Below are 18,379 nucleotides of genomic sequence, written 5' to 3'. Positions count from 1 at the left end.
TATTTATTTATTTATTTTAAATGTTTGTTTATTTTTGAGAGACAGTGAGAGACAAAGCACAAGCTGGGGAAGGACAGATACAGGGAGACACAGAATTCAAAGCAGGCTCCAGGCTCTGAGCTGTCAGCACAGAGCCTGATGCGGGGCTCACACTCACGAACTGCAAGATCATGGCATGAGCTGAAGTCAGGCGCTTAACTGAGTGAGCCATCCAGGCGGCCCTCAACTTTTTATTTAAATTCCAGCTAATTATCATACATTGCAATATTAGTTTCAGGTATAGAATTTAATGATTCAACACTTCCATACAACACCTTATGTTCATCACAAGTGCCTTCCTTAATCCCCATCACCCATTTAGCCCATCCCCTCCACCCATAAAAACCAGTTTTCCATGATGGTTAGGAAGTAATAACCACAACGACAACAACTATTATCTAGCGGGAGCTTATTGTGTGCCAGGTTCAGTACTAAGCACTTTTCCATGTATTACCTAATTTAATTCTCACAAAACTTTTTGGAATCAGTGATCATGCCCAGTTTCCTAGATGTGATAACTGAGACTTGAAGAGAGCAATTGTCCAAGTGCTAAAGCCAGTAAGTGGCATAATGGGTAAAACTCTTGAACTTGCCATCAGACCTTCTCTTGAACACCAGAGGCAGGAAGTGCTGGCTCTCTGACCTGGATAAGGTCAAACAGTTACATGTTCAGGATAACTGTACCTGCTTTGCTTTTCACATTGGTCAATGGGAAAAGGACCACAACATTTCTCTTCTGTCTTAAGACTTGTACTTTAAAAAGCATATTCATCATCTCTGAACTTCTACTAGTAATTGAAAGCCTACACAAAGAGTTTTTGGGCCTGACCCAAATATTTAAAAAATTGTACTTCTGTGTATTTTGGATTTCCATACAAAATCCTTCCCAAAGATCTCAAGTTTCAAAGGATTTGGAAGTTGTTTGACTAGGCACATTATGAAATGAGGAATATAATCCATTAGTTGAGAGGGTTATGGAGAAGGCATTAACGAGAACTGTCTCTTTCTGTACAAGTACTTGAGAAAATGGCCCTCTCCTATATTGAGAGCAGTGTATGACAGCCAATGTAATATCTTGACTGCACATTTTTAGCAGACTTTATGGACAAGTGACATTTGCTTTCTTGTGTAACCAAATTGATTCAAGAAAAAAAAAAAGAATAAATTAGTATGCGTGCAATTTTATTTAAAGCTGTGTTTCCCCCCATGGGAATCTGGGAGACTTTTCATCACCAGAAAATTCTTTTCACTAGAAACACTTTGGACAGGGACCTACCCTTGCTGTTTTTTTTTTTTTTCCTGGTAATCTGACTTTTTTTAAAAAAAAAACCCAGATTAAGTTTTTTTGTGCCTATATCTCCAAAGAACCTTCTAAAACAAAATTGGCAGGAAGCCTTCAGAAAATTAATTAGGTAACTCTTATGCATGAGATTCAAGGATGTATTAAAGTGTTGAACATCTTTACCATTGCAGCCAAGGAGAATTTGAGGGTGATGAGCATTATTCCTCTGGGTGTTATTTAGGCCTGGAGAACTTAGAATACAAAAATCGATATATAATGAAAAATGGGAGATAGAAGAAGTATTTTTGCAGTAACATGAATCTTGAGCAATTTTCTATCCCTGAGAGAAGCATATACTGCTCTTCAGTCCAGTTCAGGAATCTGAGATTTAGATTCCTAATTTAATCATCTGACTGCAAAATTCATAGAAAATTCACAAGGATTTCAGCTCCCTTGAATCCTTTCTGGGCCAAGTTTGATTAATAACAGTTCCAAATGTGAAAAAATAATGTAGTATTTCAGCAAATAATGAAGGTTGCCTACTTCAGTGATTATCTACTTTGCTGTCTGCTTTACTTTTGTATTGTAAAAGACAACGGAAATTGTGGCAGACCACTGGAAGTGTTTCTCTGAAGGATTGAAGAATATGAAAGTTCCATCTGAGTACAATCATAAAGGAAAAAGAAAACTTTTTATTAAACAAAAGTAACGATGATGAATATTTAGAGCAATTTTAAAATAAATTCTGACTTATGGACCTAGCATCCCAATACTGTCCCAAATCACCTTTCAGTAACAACTTCCATAAGCAAAGTATAGGCCTATGAGTGTTATTACTTGAAAGCTGTGAGTAACTTTCTAAGAATAGGAATTTACAATTAAAATGAGGTGGACTACCAGGTCACTTAAAAAAGTTGGGTAGTGTATGCAAATGATCTGGATAATTCTGATCCCTGTGTAAGAAATTCCTTTGCACTAAATTTCAGCAGAATATATGGGTTGGAAAGGCAGGAGCCAACCAAGTTTTCCTTGCTGAGATAACTTGAGTCTTAGAGACTCCCCAGAGTAATTTTTAACATGTTAACACGTTTTAAAAACAATATTTGCATACTCTGGGTGCACTTTAGACTAAATGGTTTGTACATAGTTCATAATGTCACAGGAATTTAATAATTACTTGAAACCACAGCTAGAATTTATTTTATAGAGCGCTTCAAACTGCTATTGTTAATGACTAGGTATTCCTATTTTGGCTGCATTTAATTCTGTGATTAGATGTTAAAGGATGTTATCCCTCATTAGAAAATCTCTATGTGTAAACACCGTATAGTCTTTGGGAGACAGCCTGGATTCTACTATACACATTCAAGGAAACAGCTGAGTCAGCAGCTTGCATAGTAAAATTTATGATTATATAATTCCTTTTCATGGTCCAACATTGGAAAACTTAAAGCTGCAGGAAGCAAAGAGAACTGAAAGAGAGATGTCTAAAATAGCTAGACGTCATCAAATTCAGAATTCGATTTGTGTGGTCATAATATACATACAGGAAAATACTTCTAGCCAGACTAGCATTTGACCTTCGCCAACCATACTTTCCAACAGTGGATGCGGTTTTTGGAGGCTACGCTTTCGACCTTGAAGATGTAACTTAATGTTTTATGTCTCTTAGCAAACTTACAATACCTCTGGTCCTCAAACCGAGCTCATCTAAAATGAATATCTTGGTGTGTTTGAACTGTTAAAGTCTATAATTCTTATTTTAATTATTCAGCCTACAAGGGCAAAGAGAGAAGCTGCAAACTATCTTTTTCTTATTGCATAAGTCTGTCGGCTTTCTTAGTGCAGGATGTCCCTCGTCTGAAGCTGGGACTGAGGAAACAGCTGCATTCTACTGCAGCCTTAAATCCTGCTACAGCTCTCAAGCTTAGGATTCAGCTGAGCTGCAAAATATGCAGGGGCAACACATTGGTCTATGGGAACTAAAGCTTTGCCAGAGGAGATTGTCGTAAAGTGAGTTACTCTTTCCTGAACCTTAGCTTGTCCCACTTTCATTTTCACACGGTTTTTCTTAATGATTACTCGAACAGAATGACCTTCCATCGTGAGTTTTACTTCCTATTTCTCCCTCCTTTCGCTTACATTTAAATAAACTTTATGCCCTTCATTCTACTTGGAAGACACCAACTGTAGTAAAAAGCCCTGAACAAATTGCATCAGCCCCTTGCGGTTGGACATTCCTAAGCCATTCTGCTTTAATTGTCCTCAATTCTTTACTATAATGCAATAGCATTCAAAAACCAGAAAAGCATGTTCACCAGTTAACAGAAAGGAAAAGAAAAAGCCAATGCAGCAGAGCTAAAATTAAGAAACACCAACCAAGCACCCCAACTCCAAGTAACTTGAAATTAATTTGACTTTCATATGAGAACCTGCGTTTTCTTACCTTGCATGTGAATAACTCTGTCATGATCTAGAGTATAGTTGTCTGAATGATGATCAGCCCAGCAGATTGAAATCAGCACCAGGAGAAGTAGACTCTTCATCATCTTTATAACCCAAAGAATCTTCTTCACTGTGAGAGCATCACATACAAAGAGGCTTGTGAGATTTGGAACCCTTTGGAGTGTTGCACTGCACAACTTATTACCGCCTTATCATCATAGAATGGGTCTGTAAAAATATTTAACCCAATCTGTTCAGAAAGTTACTGTAGCTGTCTTTGGGAGCTGAAGACTGCAGCTTTGAACAATTCCAGTTTCCCTTATGCAGCCAGAGTCCAAATAGTGTTTAACTCTATCTTTGCAGAATTGTAAATCTAGAGATGTAAATCAGTATTGTTTTGATATAGAGAGTTACAGTTAGTTACAAAAAGATATGGCAAGGATATAAAAAGACTTAAAAAATTATTTTGATCTCTGAATTTGAAGTATTACTTAACAAAACCACCATCTGACATAGCTGCCCTGCACGTGAGTATCACCGGGTCTAATTAGAAACTGAATCTTAAACCGGAGCGAATGAAAAATATTTGCATGAAACTTGACATCGTCATTCATTTTACATGTGGATTCCTAAGCAAGTTGGATTTGCTTGTTCTAAAGAAGAAGAAGAAGAAGAAGAAGAAGAAGAAGAAGAAGAAGAAGAAGAAACAAACAAACAAAAATCCCTGATTAAGTAAAAGCAGCACATTTATTACAGATTCACTTACCATCTTAAACACTGCTTGGGTCGATGGTCAAGAGTTGAAGATTATGGACAAACTAGGTTAGAGTTGTGCATGGTACCACTGCAGTCATCCTGATTGATTTTTCATTCATTCCTCCCTAAAATGCTGACGCACCAACTTAGAGTGCCAGGTGGGGTCTCTGCAGTCAGCAGAGGCACGGCTGCAGGGAGCGTCCCTGCCAGCCTCCCAGGGCAATTATGCAAATGAAGGGCTGAGACGACAGCTAAGCACAGCCCTGGTCCTAAGTGAAAGAGGCAGAGCCCTCACTTGGCTGTTCTTTACTGCGAGACCAATTTGATCAAAGGGGACACAATGCCCCCAAACGTTGTCATTGGAAGGGCCAAAAAGTGACTCCAAGTGATACAAACCTTATGACCTTGGCAATAGCTGCCAGGGAAGAATTTGAGTGTAGCTCCTCTGTTTCCATGTGAAAGCCGAGGCAAATATTAACAAGGGCTTCCTTTTTTTTCCCATGCACATCGCAGCCTTAACAACACTTGGCTATTTTTAAAACTGAAATTGCACAGCACTGGCTTCTCACACTAATTTGTTTCTTCCAGGAAAGCCTGATTCCCTGGAATACTCATTACAGAGCGCTGAGTCTGTTCCTGGAGGTCCTTGCAGGCCTGCCTTGACTCCAGAGCCTGAAGACACACGAGACACAGGCGTCCCCGTCTCTCCTGGGACAGAAATCCCTCTGCGTTCTCCTAACACTGGGCATTGCTGTGGTGCCTGTGGCTTCAGTCTTTCATGTTAGCTTGAACCCTTTTCTTTCTCTTCCTTATGACACAGAAAGAAGACAGTGGATGAGCAAATGAAGAAACTTACTTTTCCAGGACACTGAGGGTATCACTTTTAAAATGTTATTTGATTTGCTCATCTTATTTTCTGAAGTTCACTTGACTGTGTCTCTGAGGGTTTTTTGGAAATGCTTGTTGTTGTTTTTTTTAATTTTAAAAATATTAATTTTTGAGAGAGCGAGACACACACAGAGCATGCGTGGGGCAGGGGTAGAGACAGAGGGAGACTGAATCTGAAGCAGGCTCCAGGCTCTGAGCTGTCGGCACAGAGCCCGATGTGGGGCACGAACCCATTAACTGTGAGATCATGACCTGAGCCAAAGTCGAACACTTAACCAACTGAGCCACCCAGATGCCCCAGAAATGATTACGTTTTTGAAGATACTGACTTTTGTCCATAGGAATATTATTAATAAATATTACCTCTTTTCAGCCCACACTGTACTTTGGGTGAATACACATAATAAAAGTGATCTTTTCGAATTTGGAATATAATGGGGACAATTCCATACTCAAGCATAAGACAGTGGGGAAACCAACACAAGAGGTATCATGGGCTCTCTGCCTGCTACAGGAATCAAAGGAGAGGGAAATGTGGGGCCACCTGGGTGGCTCAGGTGGTTAAGCATCAACTTTGGTTCAGGTCATGATCTCAAGGTTCGAGAGTTCAAGCCCCGCGTTAGGCTCCGTGCTGACAGCTCAGAGCCTGGAGCCTGCTTCACATACTGTGTCTCCCTCTCTCTCTGCCCCTCCCCCTCACTCACACTCTGTCTCTCTCCTTCAAAAATAAACAAACATTTAAAAAGTTTTTTTTTTTTTAAAGGAGAGGAAAATGTTGAAGAGGGAGTGGGAGGAAAGCATGTATAATTTCATCACTTAAAGAGCAGAAAAATTCTGAGGGATCAGATGAGCAGAAGCAGAGAATTTGCTATGTTAATTTCCACATTTGCGTGGTCATTTACAGCAGAATTTATACACACACACACACACACACACACACACATACACATGCACACTCTTACAGTTGTACATCCTAGACCTACAGTCATCCTCATTTCTATTCACTTCTACTTAAAGCATATTCCACACAAATTTGTGCATCTCCTTTAATTCCATACCAGAGAATTAGAAATTGTATCACTGGAGGTTCTTTCCATTGAATTAACATATTCATTGTCCAACAGCTCAATTTTAAAATGCAAACATCCCAGGTGGGGTGAGGGGTATAAATAATAATAACAATAATAATAATAACAACAGCAGTTCCTTTTACTTGAATGTCTACTATTTGCCAAGTGCTATGCTAAGCACGGTACCTACAATGCCTTGAGACTGTGAGACCAAAATTTCCATTTTTCCTGACACGGACAGTTACCTTGCTGAAGGTCACACATCTAGTAAGTTGTATTTGCTTTCAAGCAAAAGCAACCCCTACCCTGAGCTACACTTGTTGCTCTGAAAGTGAAACTTGTTATTTGTTTTATTGCCTTTTTTATTTAGCCTCTTTAACTTGAACCTACCAAGCTCTTAAAACCTTAATCTGTGTTATATGTGAATATAAACTTTTTTTTCACAGCTTATAGATGAGAAGTCAGATGGCAGTTTTTGTAATATGACTGTGCCCTGCCTCACTTGTGATACCAACCTAGGGCCACAAACACTGCCTTGGTGCTCACGTGTGTACATACACACACACATACACACACATACGCACACACACACACACACACACACACTGACACACACACCATCTTCATTTTAACAAGGATATGGCACATCATCAGTGATTTGTGATTCAAATAGAAGTGTGGGTCGGTGCACACTTTCAAGCACCCTCACTGGCGTTAACGCACTCCAGGCAGGATAGCGTGGGACTATGACATGCTAAGCTCCCCTAGAACAAACTTTAGGGCCACAGTGTTCAGGTGTCGAAGCCAACTGCACTGCGACGTGAGGTCCTAGGGTGCGGTCCTAGAGCACAAGGGCTGTGCCAGAGGCCTGCGTGCTGGTGCTCAGTGGAGAAGGATGCCTCGGAGGTAGCAGGCGGTCATGTGAGGGAATGAATTGAATCCTGCTTATTTGCATTTTGTAACAACATTTTCTCTGAATATCCAGGCGTGTTAGGTAAAAAGTTTCAGTTTTTGATATGAGTAAAATTTAGGAAATCTAGGGAAACTTTATACCACCACCTATTTACCAACCTTGAATTAGCACTCAGTTCACCTGCAGTGCACACCATTGACGTCTCTTTTTATAGCCGACCAAGCCTGGCTGCCTGATGCTGCAGCCATCTTCAAGATGTGTTCAAACAGAAATGCCTGTGTTCTTCGTCAAAGACATAGGATAGGGCTGTAATTTTCCAGTGCTGCTTTGGTGATAATTAAACCGCTATTCGGAAGCAAGATAGTGTGGTCAACATAGAAGTCTAGTAGTTTGATACAAGTATAGATATACCAATACCAGTAGTCTAATAGCGAAGTGGCCAATTGCTATTTCTTTTTTTAATTTTTTTATTTTTGAGACAGAGAGAGACAGAGCATGAACGGGGGAGGGTCAGAGAGAGAGGGAGACACAGAATCTGAAGCAGGCTCCAGGCTCTGAGCTGTCAGCAGAGAGCCTGACGCAGGGCTCGAACTCACGGAGCGTGAGATCATGACCTGAGCCGAAGTCGGATGCCCAACCGACTGAGCCACCCAGGCGCCCCGCCAATTGCTATTTCTTAAACACTGCTAAAATTTGTGTTACGATGGTGGCTACACTGTGACACAAGGTAACATATAGGCTTGTCAAATCACTCTGGTACACCTGAAGCTAATGTAACACTGTGTGTCAACTCTACTTCAGTTTAAGAAAATAACAAAAAATAAAATTACTGTATGAGGTAGTAGGTTAATAAAACTCAATGGAAGGCGTGGGTGCTGTTTTCTGTGCCTAGAGGCCTATGCCACACATTTTCTGAACCCATTTAATTATTACTTCTCAAAACAATGCAATTGAAGAATTGTGTTATTATACACATTTTACAGTTACAGAACCAGAGTCGGAGTGGTGGAGTCCCAAGCACATAAAACGAGAAACTGGGGATCTGGGCAGTCTGACCCAACCCCCGCCCCCCCCCCCCCCCCAGCTCTGGCTTGCACTCTCCAGCACCACTCACGGCGTCTGTCCTTTGTGCCTTGAGAAAGACCTTCAACTCTCCCAGTCAGGTCTCCCAGATCTCTTACAGTTCACACAGGTTGGAATGCTGTCTTTCATCCCTTTCTCACTGGGTTATAGGAGTAGCACTTAATCACAGCCCTGTTTGCACAAGACATGTTTGAGTGCACAGTATGAATGCTTTTCTCACTGCACACCCAGCACCCAGAACCTCCCTGTGCCAAGAGGAAGAATGAATGGAAAATTGAATCTGGGAGAAATAGCTATGAGGACTAAAGCAGCTGAGACTGAGGAGAGCTTAATACTGTGTAAAGAGTTACACTTATTATTATATGAAGAATGGTAAAAGTTACTTCTTCTCCACTGAGAACTTAATGAAGTAAACCAGGTTTCAGGTTAGTACTTGAAACTTAGTTTAGAAATTACAAGAATCAATACAAAGGTTGCTAAAGATTGACTAAGAATCTCCTTTGACAGAATTACTTCGAAATAGATGGAATCTTTTCCTCTTTGGTATCTTTTAAGTCTGATCTAGTTACAGGCAGAAGAGGGTTTATGATCAGTGTTTCTTCAAACTTGGTCAGTGGTAAAACTTGGGCAATGAAAAAAAAAAAAAAAAAGAAAGAAAGAAAAACAAAAGAGAAGGGACTCCAAAAGTGTAATTTTTCATTAGGTAACGTTAATCCATTAAAAAATTAGTTCTTTTTTGAAGTAACCCTTTTTTTTCTTTTACCCTTTTGCTATTAGAATGGCCTTTATTTCATGGAATTAAGAGTTGTAGACTTCTCAAATTGTTTATTTTTTGTGTGTTGAGCAATTTTTTTTTTTAAATAACCTTATGTCAGTTTCTCTGTTGTTTTACTGTTGTTGGTTGGCCTTGTTTTCTGCTTTTTAAAAATTTTTTTAATGTTTATTTATTTTTGACAGACAGAGAGACACAGAGTATGAGTGGGAGAGGGGCAGAGAGAGAGAGAGAGAGAGAGAGAGAGAGAGAGTGTGAAACAGGCCCCAGGCTCTGAGCTGTCAGCACAGAGCCTGACACAGGGCTCAAACTCACAAAACCATGAGATCATGACCTGAGCCGAAGTCAGATGCCTAACCGACTGAGCCACCCAGGCGCCCTTGTTTTCTGTTTTGACTCTACACATAGGTGCAATCCAGTAGTCAGACCTTTGACCCAGATGATGGCTAATGAATTGACCCTAATGATGCGTTCAATTTGTTCAGTGTGCAGAGGGACACTTGGATTTTTACCTAAGCCCTGAGATTCATTGCACACATGGGGGTAGTAGAATGCAGAACTGCTTGGAATATACCCATTGCTCAAGAGAAAAGCCATAATTGAAAAAAAAAAAAAAAGAAATCTTTGTTCAATGATACAACTCCCCTCAGGGAGTGAGTCTATATAAACTTCAAGTGAACGTGGCATTTTCGCCTGTCATCTTGCATTGTTATATGAAAGCACAAGCTGTTGCAGAAGCTAAAGAGAATTTATGATGCCCTGAATTAGACGGCCAGCCATGGTCACTTTCTAATCTGGTGGTGGTCGGTCTGTTGCTTCCTAGGATCCTCATGACTCTCAGAATAACTTGCGTCTTAAAATGTATTAGTTACTTCTTTTTCTTCCTCTGTAGTTTGAAATCACCTACTTTATTTCCAATTTTTCTCTACATTTTCCATCATTGTTTTATCTCTTCTTGTTTTTCCTCTCTACTTCTATTTCTCTATTCATTGAATATAAATCTTACCCTACCTCTCCACTCTTCTCTTCTTCCTATATTTTATTATATTTATCATATTATTCAATATTTGACACAATCATCTGATTTATCATACAAACCAGGGAATAGAATGTACAGGAAAACTGTAATTAAATGGAAAAACAGTAGCGTGTAAATTGGAGCTCTTCTAGGCAGATGGGGAGATAGGGTAGAAGGGTAAAAAAGGGAAGGCAGAATTTAGTTTCATTCCTTGCTTTGCCACTATCTAGTTATGTGACCCTGAGAGAAGTCATGCTTTGAAGGGGTCAAGTTTTTTACCCATCAATTGGAACAGCTGATGACAAATGTCAATGCTCTATGCACATTTTTATTATTGTTTTTATGTAATTTTTTTCCTACTGGAGAGATCAGGCCCTCCTCCAATCTACTTATATTGCATTTTAGGACTGTCCTCCTCAGCAAACAAATTCATGGATTTTTAAAGGGATGATATCAATAATACTTGTTTAAATAGCCAATTCAATTCACTTACTGCTTTTGGCTGGTTATTCTTTGCCAGCTCTCTCTGAGAGAATATTGATGGAGTTTGGGACAAACTCAGCATCCCTTCACTTAATCAAAGTGCATTTGCTCAAGCTGTTCATTGACCCACCTGAAACTGCTTTAAATAATTCTTGAGGTAAGAGTTAGACTTCCCCCAAACCATTTTTATGAAAGAGTTCTACAGTGGTTTTGTTTGCTGATAGGTTTTCCCAAATAAATTGAAACAAGGCGTGCATGAATAAAAGTAGGAACTGTATTTGATGTTTATAGTGTTCAATTCTGCAAGCTTTTGTTGAATATCTAGGGGGTGTGGAGGAAGCAGTGCATACACATATTAATAAGTTTAAGAACTTGTTTCTGAGTAACAGTCTGGCATTGCTGGATGAATAAATGAATGAAGCACATGTAGCAGGATTCTGATATGTCTAGGTCATAAACTATGTAAAACCCTAAACTGAAAGTAATACTTAAAAGTTGCAAACATGTCATTCAAAGTTTATTGGCATGCAATACCTTCCTTTTGAATTGTGTTATCTATCCCAGCTCATATTGAGGTTGGAGATGGATTTATAGATATAATATAGTATTTTATATTTATTTTACATCTTATTTGACTCATTTTTCTTCTATGAAAAGAGTAAGCAGAGTAAACTATGGGTCTCCAATGTTGTAGTGTGTCCTCTTCACCCAAGAATCTCTCGAAGTGGGTTAATACCACAGGACAGGTAGTTGTCAAAGTTCACTCACGTGACAGGAAGGAAAGAATGTACATTGTAACTATAGTAAAAGATGACTTTCTCGTGATCGTATGTTCTTAGTGACTTTTGCATGTGTAGCCACATCATATGGGTGGGATGGCATGTGGACACAGACACACCTATTCATTCTGAAATTACATACTTAAAAATGTGTTTCTCTGCACATTTATATGGACAGTCAGTAAGACCCTCCTTTCTGGTCATTCAAAGGAAATCACAGACATGCTGTCAATATATTCCAATATTCTGGTTCTACTGTTAGCATATAATTCACAGTTTGTTGGAGAAAAATAGGTGGACAAGAAGACTTATGGTTTCAAAGCCCTAGAGTGTAGAAGAAATTGCACAGTAGCTTTAGTGTATTTTTGCCAGCTCTGGCTACATACTATCTGCAGGTGTTCTCACTGTCTACTCAAAAGCTTTCCTTTACATGAGGTTTCTAAGTTTTCAGGTTCAGGCAGGAACATGTCTTCTATAATTAATAGTTTGTTTCTTAACCAGACAGTTCTTAGTAGAGGAAGTCAATAAGTACATTGTTAACATATTAACAAAAATACATTTTGATGATGGCGATGCTAAAAGAAAATCTCTTATCTTCCCTTCTATTTATCTTTGGTGAATGGATCCTACTTTTGCTGCCCTGAAAACCATAATTTTACCATAGAACATTAAAAATCAGAGTATATTTGATATGAATATTATATTGCTTGTTCTTAAAAGTGCATCCTTCATGGAATACAGAGGAAAATATTCATTTCCTATCATTACACATAAAGAAAATGGTCAAAAATCAAATCACATCATGAAGAATTCTTAAAAGATAATTCAATTTGTTAGAATATAAATTAATGTTGCTGCCACTTCTCAGGCCATCTTATAGTTTCTTTATTGTTTACTAGGCTAAATGCTGCATTATATTAACATTATAGTAATGATTATATTACAGAAATAGTAAGTCCACATGCTAAATTTTGACTAAAATAAAAATTTCACTAAAATTTTCTTCATTTCTAGCCTAGAGTAATTTCTTCAAAAACCAAACAATAAAGCATGTACCTATGTTAGCATCGTTCTGGGGGAAAGAAAAAAAAAAGCTTTCTCTGTAGAGTGAATAAGCATGCTCTAAAGAGTATTCTTGCTAGGCACACTTGTGCAAGAAAGACTTCATTTTATAATTCATTCCTCTTTGATTCCATGATCAAAAATCTCAGTAGCATCAACAACTTACGTTGAGTAATAGAAAATTAGACTTCAAAAATATTTTTTTCTTAATGTGTAAAATCAAATGACTTATTGTCATTATCAGTAACAGTAAATGATTTTTGAACATGGAACTAGGAATTTGGCACTAAATTAAGAACTCTACAAAGGTAGACATATTCCCTAGTGAACGGCAATTCAAATAGAACTTAATTAAACACAGCATTTAAAAGAGATTGAAACGAGCCCTTTAACCAACAATGTAGACATATAAACACTATTAAACATTATAAAAGAATCAATATATATATAAGATTAAGAATTTAGATTGCTACCTCATTTTGTCCTAACAAATAACAAATCCAAAAACAGACAATAGCAAATAAAATAAAACCACTTCCATTTTTTATTACCCATTTACATCATTTTAAAACCATGGAAAGTAACTCCCTTTTTAATATTTTAATGTGCAAATATGAATAAAATTGAGAAATGCTAGAACTGCTTTTAAGTGTAGGTTACATAAAAACGAGTTTAGAATCTAGCTCATATGAATACTAGTAATTGGATGCAAACGTCCACAGGCCTTAGAATTTGAAAGAAAAATTTTTAAATAAAATATTTAGAAGCAGAGTTTATAAGGGTAAAAAACTCATCATAACATCACTTTCAATTAAACTATCTTTGAAAGTATGTCTAATTGAGCTAGCAAAACAATATTTTAGGACTCCGTTTCATTTAAAATCTTAGCATTTCTTTAAAAGCTCAAAAATTTCAACATCTCTCAGTTAAACATTATATTAACACTGGATCTAAAAATACAACTGCACATCATCTACAAGACAGCTTTGGTGTTATCACAGATGTAACAGTCACAAGTTTTCTACACAAAGCAAAACCCAACTCTTAACTCACCACGGCATCCCACATCTAATTCTAAAATAGTTGACAAACAACAAGAATGAGGCAACTCACATATATTTTTTACGGTGATCAGACTCTGAGAAGGTGTAGAAAGATTTTAAATGTATGTCAATTCTGATTTTTTACTAAATACAAGGAAGAACTTTATGATCGATGATTTACTGAGGTATCTGATTGTACTAAGTCATGATAAAAACAAAAAAATCCATTAATGATCGTTTGCAGCAGAAACTTCTGTCTCCTTCTTGCTTGGTGCAGTCCCCACCTCTTTTGGCTGCCACTTTTAAGGTCTCTTCCAAGACCCTGAGGCAGGTTTAGTATTGGTTCACATCCTACGTCAAAGCACAATTCTCATCAGAATTCAGTTCATTGGCTTATGAGTAACAAAGCTTGTTCCAGCCCAAAAGGCTGTGTCTACACTGCACAAAAAGGGAGAATACGATATTCTTGAATTAACTTGGCAAATATCGACAGTTAAGCTCATTAAATTAAGTTTCCAAATTGATTTTATGATGCAAGATACAGCCCAAGAATTCACCTTGATAGGTTTTTAAGTTATAGTAATCTTTGAAAGTATTTTTTAAGCTTTTAAAACAAAATTATCCTCATTTACATCTTCTTTAGCTGAGGAATTTGTTCATTCTGAAAGCAGCTAAAATCATTTAAATAATCTTCTTTATAGGCACTGAAGCACTGACTTAGTCACTTAGAACTGACTACTCTAGACTCTAAAGATATCTACATAATTTATAACTTTCTTTTATAAATAACAATATCAGTTAAAACTTTTGTAGTATGTATTAGGCTTGCCTTTGACTTAGAACCAAATAATCATCTATGAGTATAAAACATAAAAGTGAGTTGTATTCTCGCAAGAAGTAAGGAAAACATGTACACCTGAATCTCAAAGGTTTTCAGTGTCCTTGAACACCATAAAATTACCACCCCCACCCCTTCCACAGACTCTTCCTTTCAACCTGGCTCCAAATTCCCACCACTAGAGTTACCAATGCTAAGTTTCTCAGGGTCTTTTCCATTTCAAATGTGACCATGGCTTTGTAAATGTTAATAGAGGGTCTCAAGTCCCTGCAAGTGAGAGCCTAGGAGAGGTGCTTTTGTTCCTGGGTGGGTTTTGCCAAAGTTCAGAGGAAAGGAACAACTATAAAAACTATGTTTTTTACTCTTCCATAATTTTCATAGAAAGCAGCATTCATTCCACAAACATAAAAGTCCCAAATTCTCATCAATGTTGAGCAAATGACAGTTGAGAATTATTTGTGTACTAAGGACCTATGAGTAATCTCTTTTACCTTGTTAACTTTAGCAGGTATGCAGATGTATTTATACCTAGGTGATGAAATGTGATCCTGAGAATACACAGTACCTAGAAAGCAAGAGAAATGGTAATATTTGCACAACTCTTCAAAAAAGAAACTGCTGTCCAAAAATAGCACATACACACCTCACATACACAGCTCTCAGTCACTGTGCTCAGATGTTGGTAATAACTGCACACCTGAAAATAATTTGTAGTGCATGCTACAGAGCAAATACCGAGAGGACCACTAAAGCTACAAATGTCATGGGCAATAAAATGTCCATGGCTGATTCAGAGATTGGGTTCTAGAAAAGTGTGCTTTTGTAAGCAGTCGTTTAAAGTGCCAAAGCCCCTATCAATGAGAAGCCTACGAAAAGAACAGGAGAAGAGAAGAGAACAGAAGAGAAGAGAAGCAAGAGGGGAATGGGGAACTGGGGAGATGAGAGAGAGAAGAAGGAGAAGAGGAGGAAGAGAAAGAGGAGGGGGGAGGAGGAGGAGAAGGAGAGGAAAAACCCAGCCGCTGGAAGAGAAGGAGCAGTGCTCCTTAGTGCTAATGGACACCTGAAAAAGGCGGCCGGCAGCAACAGCCCCTGGAAATGGGAGAATGACTTGAAGTACAGAAATCACAACCAAGAAAAACCCACCAGATAGGCTAAGTCAACAATCTGAGCAGATCCAGAGAGGGAAAACCCAGCTTTACATAGCTTAAGGGCCCCTAAATTATGTACTGTGCCATACGAAGCCACAATTCACGTAATTATCCACTAAGCACCACTTTATGCCAGGCAAGTAGAAATAAGGCTTCAGATCCCAAAGTCACCCTTCAGGGAGGCTGCAAAGAAGTAGCACGGAGCAGAATGCTAAGTGCATAGAGACGACTCGGGATGCTGTTGGAGAAAGAGGAAGGGCTCCCCAGAATGCAATGGGATGGGCACCCTCTGGAGTTGTAGGACGCAGCAGCCTTGGCAGGCACCTAAGCCAGCCTGGGAGGGGACAGGGGTGGTTTCGCAAAGAGGATGATGGCACAGCTGGATCTGCAAGACAAGGAGATAGAGAAGGGGGCAGAGGATGTTGCTGTCTGTCAGAATAGCACGCACAAAGGAAATGAGCTGGGAGAGGCCTTGGGGCGCTGAACGGTTGCACGAGGCCCCGCGTGACTGCAGAGTAGGATAATCAGAATAGCGATGTGGATAAGCTGGAGCGTGGTTGGACAGGCATCCAGGGCATGGGCAAGAAGGCCTTGCACGGCACGCTAATTTGCATTTTTCTTGATGCCAGCCGGTTTTCTAACCAAATCTTCACCACCACTGCAAGTGGCTTAGTTTATCTTTACATACCTCAAATTAATACCCTAAACATATAACTGCTAGAGCGCATCACAAACAGGGATTTTCTTACACGTGTCGTGTTCTATTGACTAAGGAAGATGCATCCGTAACACACTTTCCAAAGATTTCTAGTGTTTTACAAAAGTATGATGTAAACATTTCAAAGCCTATTAGGCTAACTTTTAGTATTGGGTTTCACTTACTGTTCCGAAATGCCAGATTCACACAGATGTTACTGTACGTTCAACATCAGTGTAGTCACAGAGCACACCAAAAATTTTATACATTTTCATACTGGGTTATATCAAAAGAGTGTCAAGCCACATACTTGAAAGTAGTTCTCTGAATATTGTGTGGGATTCAAGAGCAGAATATACGCCATTGCATGGGTGCGTAACTACTGGAATGAAAGCTCCAGAAGGGTAGAAACTATCTACCATGATATTCCCTGGGACCCACTGGGAGTTCAGGGGCATTGGTGTTGCACTGTGCACTGCAGAATGGATGGCAACCCCCAGTGTTGTACAGTACACAACCTACACAACCATATGTTTTAGCCTTCTTGATATGAGACAAAACACACACGCACACATACACACAACTAACCTGTAGAAACAATCATCACATTTTCTACAAATGAAACAATCATAAAATTTTCAAATGATTAATGAACCACCTCAAAGTGATTCCATGTTAATGTTACAGAAGTTTAAGCCCCACTGAGGACAAAAACTGGATTTCAGAACTTTATGATATTTTATAAAGATACTCCTAGCATCGTGTGAGTTTCCTCTGAGTGTACATGAATAATAATGAATGAATTATTCAGTACTTATAGCTGATGTAAGGGTGATCCAGAGTTAACTAGTTACCAGAGTAACTCAGTTACTCCATTGCTTCTGTGGATTGCTATGATCCTTTCTCGCTTACCTCAATCTCAACCTGCCATGGGCATATCTTGCATGTTTGCTGCTCATTTGAAGCACATAATCTAACCTAAAAGACCACTTTTGGCCCAGGGCCTACGTCTTCCCATGCCTTTTCTCAAGTATGTCCACACAAGTTTTTGTAGTCCGTTTGTGGAAGAACATAGAGCATAAAAGTTACTGAAGCATTTACACAGGCTCTCGTTGCTAACTGCCCACCTCCTCTACCTCTGTCACCAATCCCTCAGCCATCTTCTTGATAGAGTATTCTCACACTGGTGGAAAATAAACATAGCATAAGCCTCTGAAAGCTTAGTGTGAGTGAGCCAATATTTCGTCAGTATTTCCCATTTTATTTCTTCACACTGGTACTTTGGAGATTGTCTGAAGTTGTACCTCCAGTGAAGGCAGAGTCAGACAAAAATTAGGGATGTAAAATGCAGTCAAATAGGGGGAAGAACAGGAAAGGAAAGAACAGGACTTGAGGCCAAATTTTCTATCTCATTTTCTCCTACCTGCTCATTTAAATTTACTTAAGAATCATGTCCTCTGGCCAACTCCTTGCATGATTATCTGACCTCTGTGTTAAAAAGGGAAAGACATGACCAGGAAAACAAAGAAGCAGCGGTTATGAGTGGTGAAAAGGTAGCATAGGGAACAAGACCAGTCTGTCCAATATAATCACCTTAGTGAGGGGTTCTGAACTCTGCTGGTCTCTTCCTGCACAGCTTCTAGAACCTTCCCTTGGCTTATATGAGAGGCAAAGATAGTGAAAGCCACGTACTTTAATTCTCATCTGAGTTGGTAATAGCAAGAGCAGCAAAGAAATAAAAAGGCTCAGTGTGGTTGGACTTCAGGTGGTAATTTCTAGCAATGAATTCTGAAGCAACCATGTCACCTCTTCATTCTGCTGATGCTGACTAAAAATGTAGTGCAGCAAATCCAGTGCCAACACAGGCACAGGCCCCACGCCTCACGCCATCCCAGCCATTTCAGAGACTCAGCATGTGAACTCAGGAAAGTCCTTGAATCTACACTGCCAAGCCAAAGGGTGGGAGAGGAGAGTAAAACAGGTGGGGTGCAAAGTGACACAAAACAAAAGAAGGTCAATTAAATTTCAGGAAGTTCAAAGCAGGATAAGGTTTATTTTCTCCA

General features: G+C 38.9%; 1 protein-coding gene across 4 annotated transcripts in view; it reads right to left on the bottom strand.

Moving 5' to 3' along the window:
* Positions 1-18,379, bottom strand: part of HAPLN1 (hyaluronan and proteoglycan link protein 1) — a 71,510-nt gene that overhangs the window by 29,515 nt on the left and 23,616 nt on the right. For 2 of the 4 annotated variants that reach the window (XM_019462842.2, XM_019462839.2), the window contains exon 2: positions 3,768-3,896. In XM_019462842.2, coding sequence (XP_019318387.1) covers positions 3,768-3,870 — 103 coding nt within the window. In that variant the 5' untranslated portion in view covers positions 3,871-3,896. Of the gene's footprint in view, positions 1-3,767; positions 3,897-4,532; positions 4,804-13,703; positions 13,921-18,379 lie in introns of those variants that run through there. The other 2 variants (XM_019462841.2, XM_019462840.2) reach the window with 2 other exon arrangements.

Source organism: Panthera pardus, unplaced genomic scaffold (genome assembly GCF_024362965.1).
Source record: "Panthera pardus isolate Hobbes unplaced genomic scaffold, ASM2436296v1 HiC_scaffold_2, whole genome shotgun sequence".
Taxonomy (NCBI): Eukaryota; Metazoa; Chordata; class Mammalia; order Carnivora; family Felidae; genus Panthera; species Panthera pardus.
The sequence above is the reverse complement of the archived record's forward strand: the minus strand, read 5'-3'. Positions and strand labels throughout refer to the sequence as shown.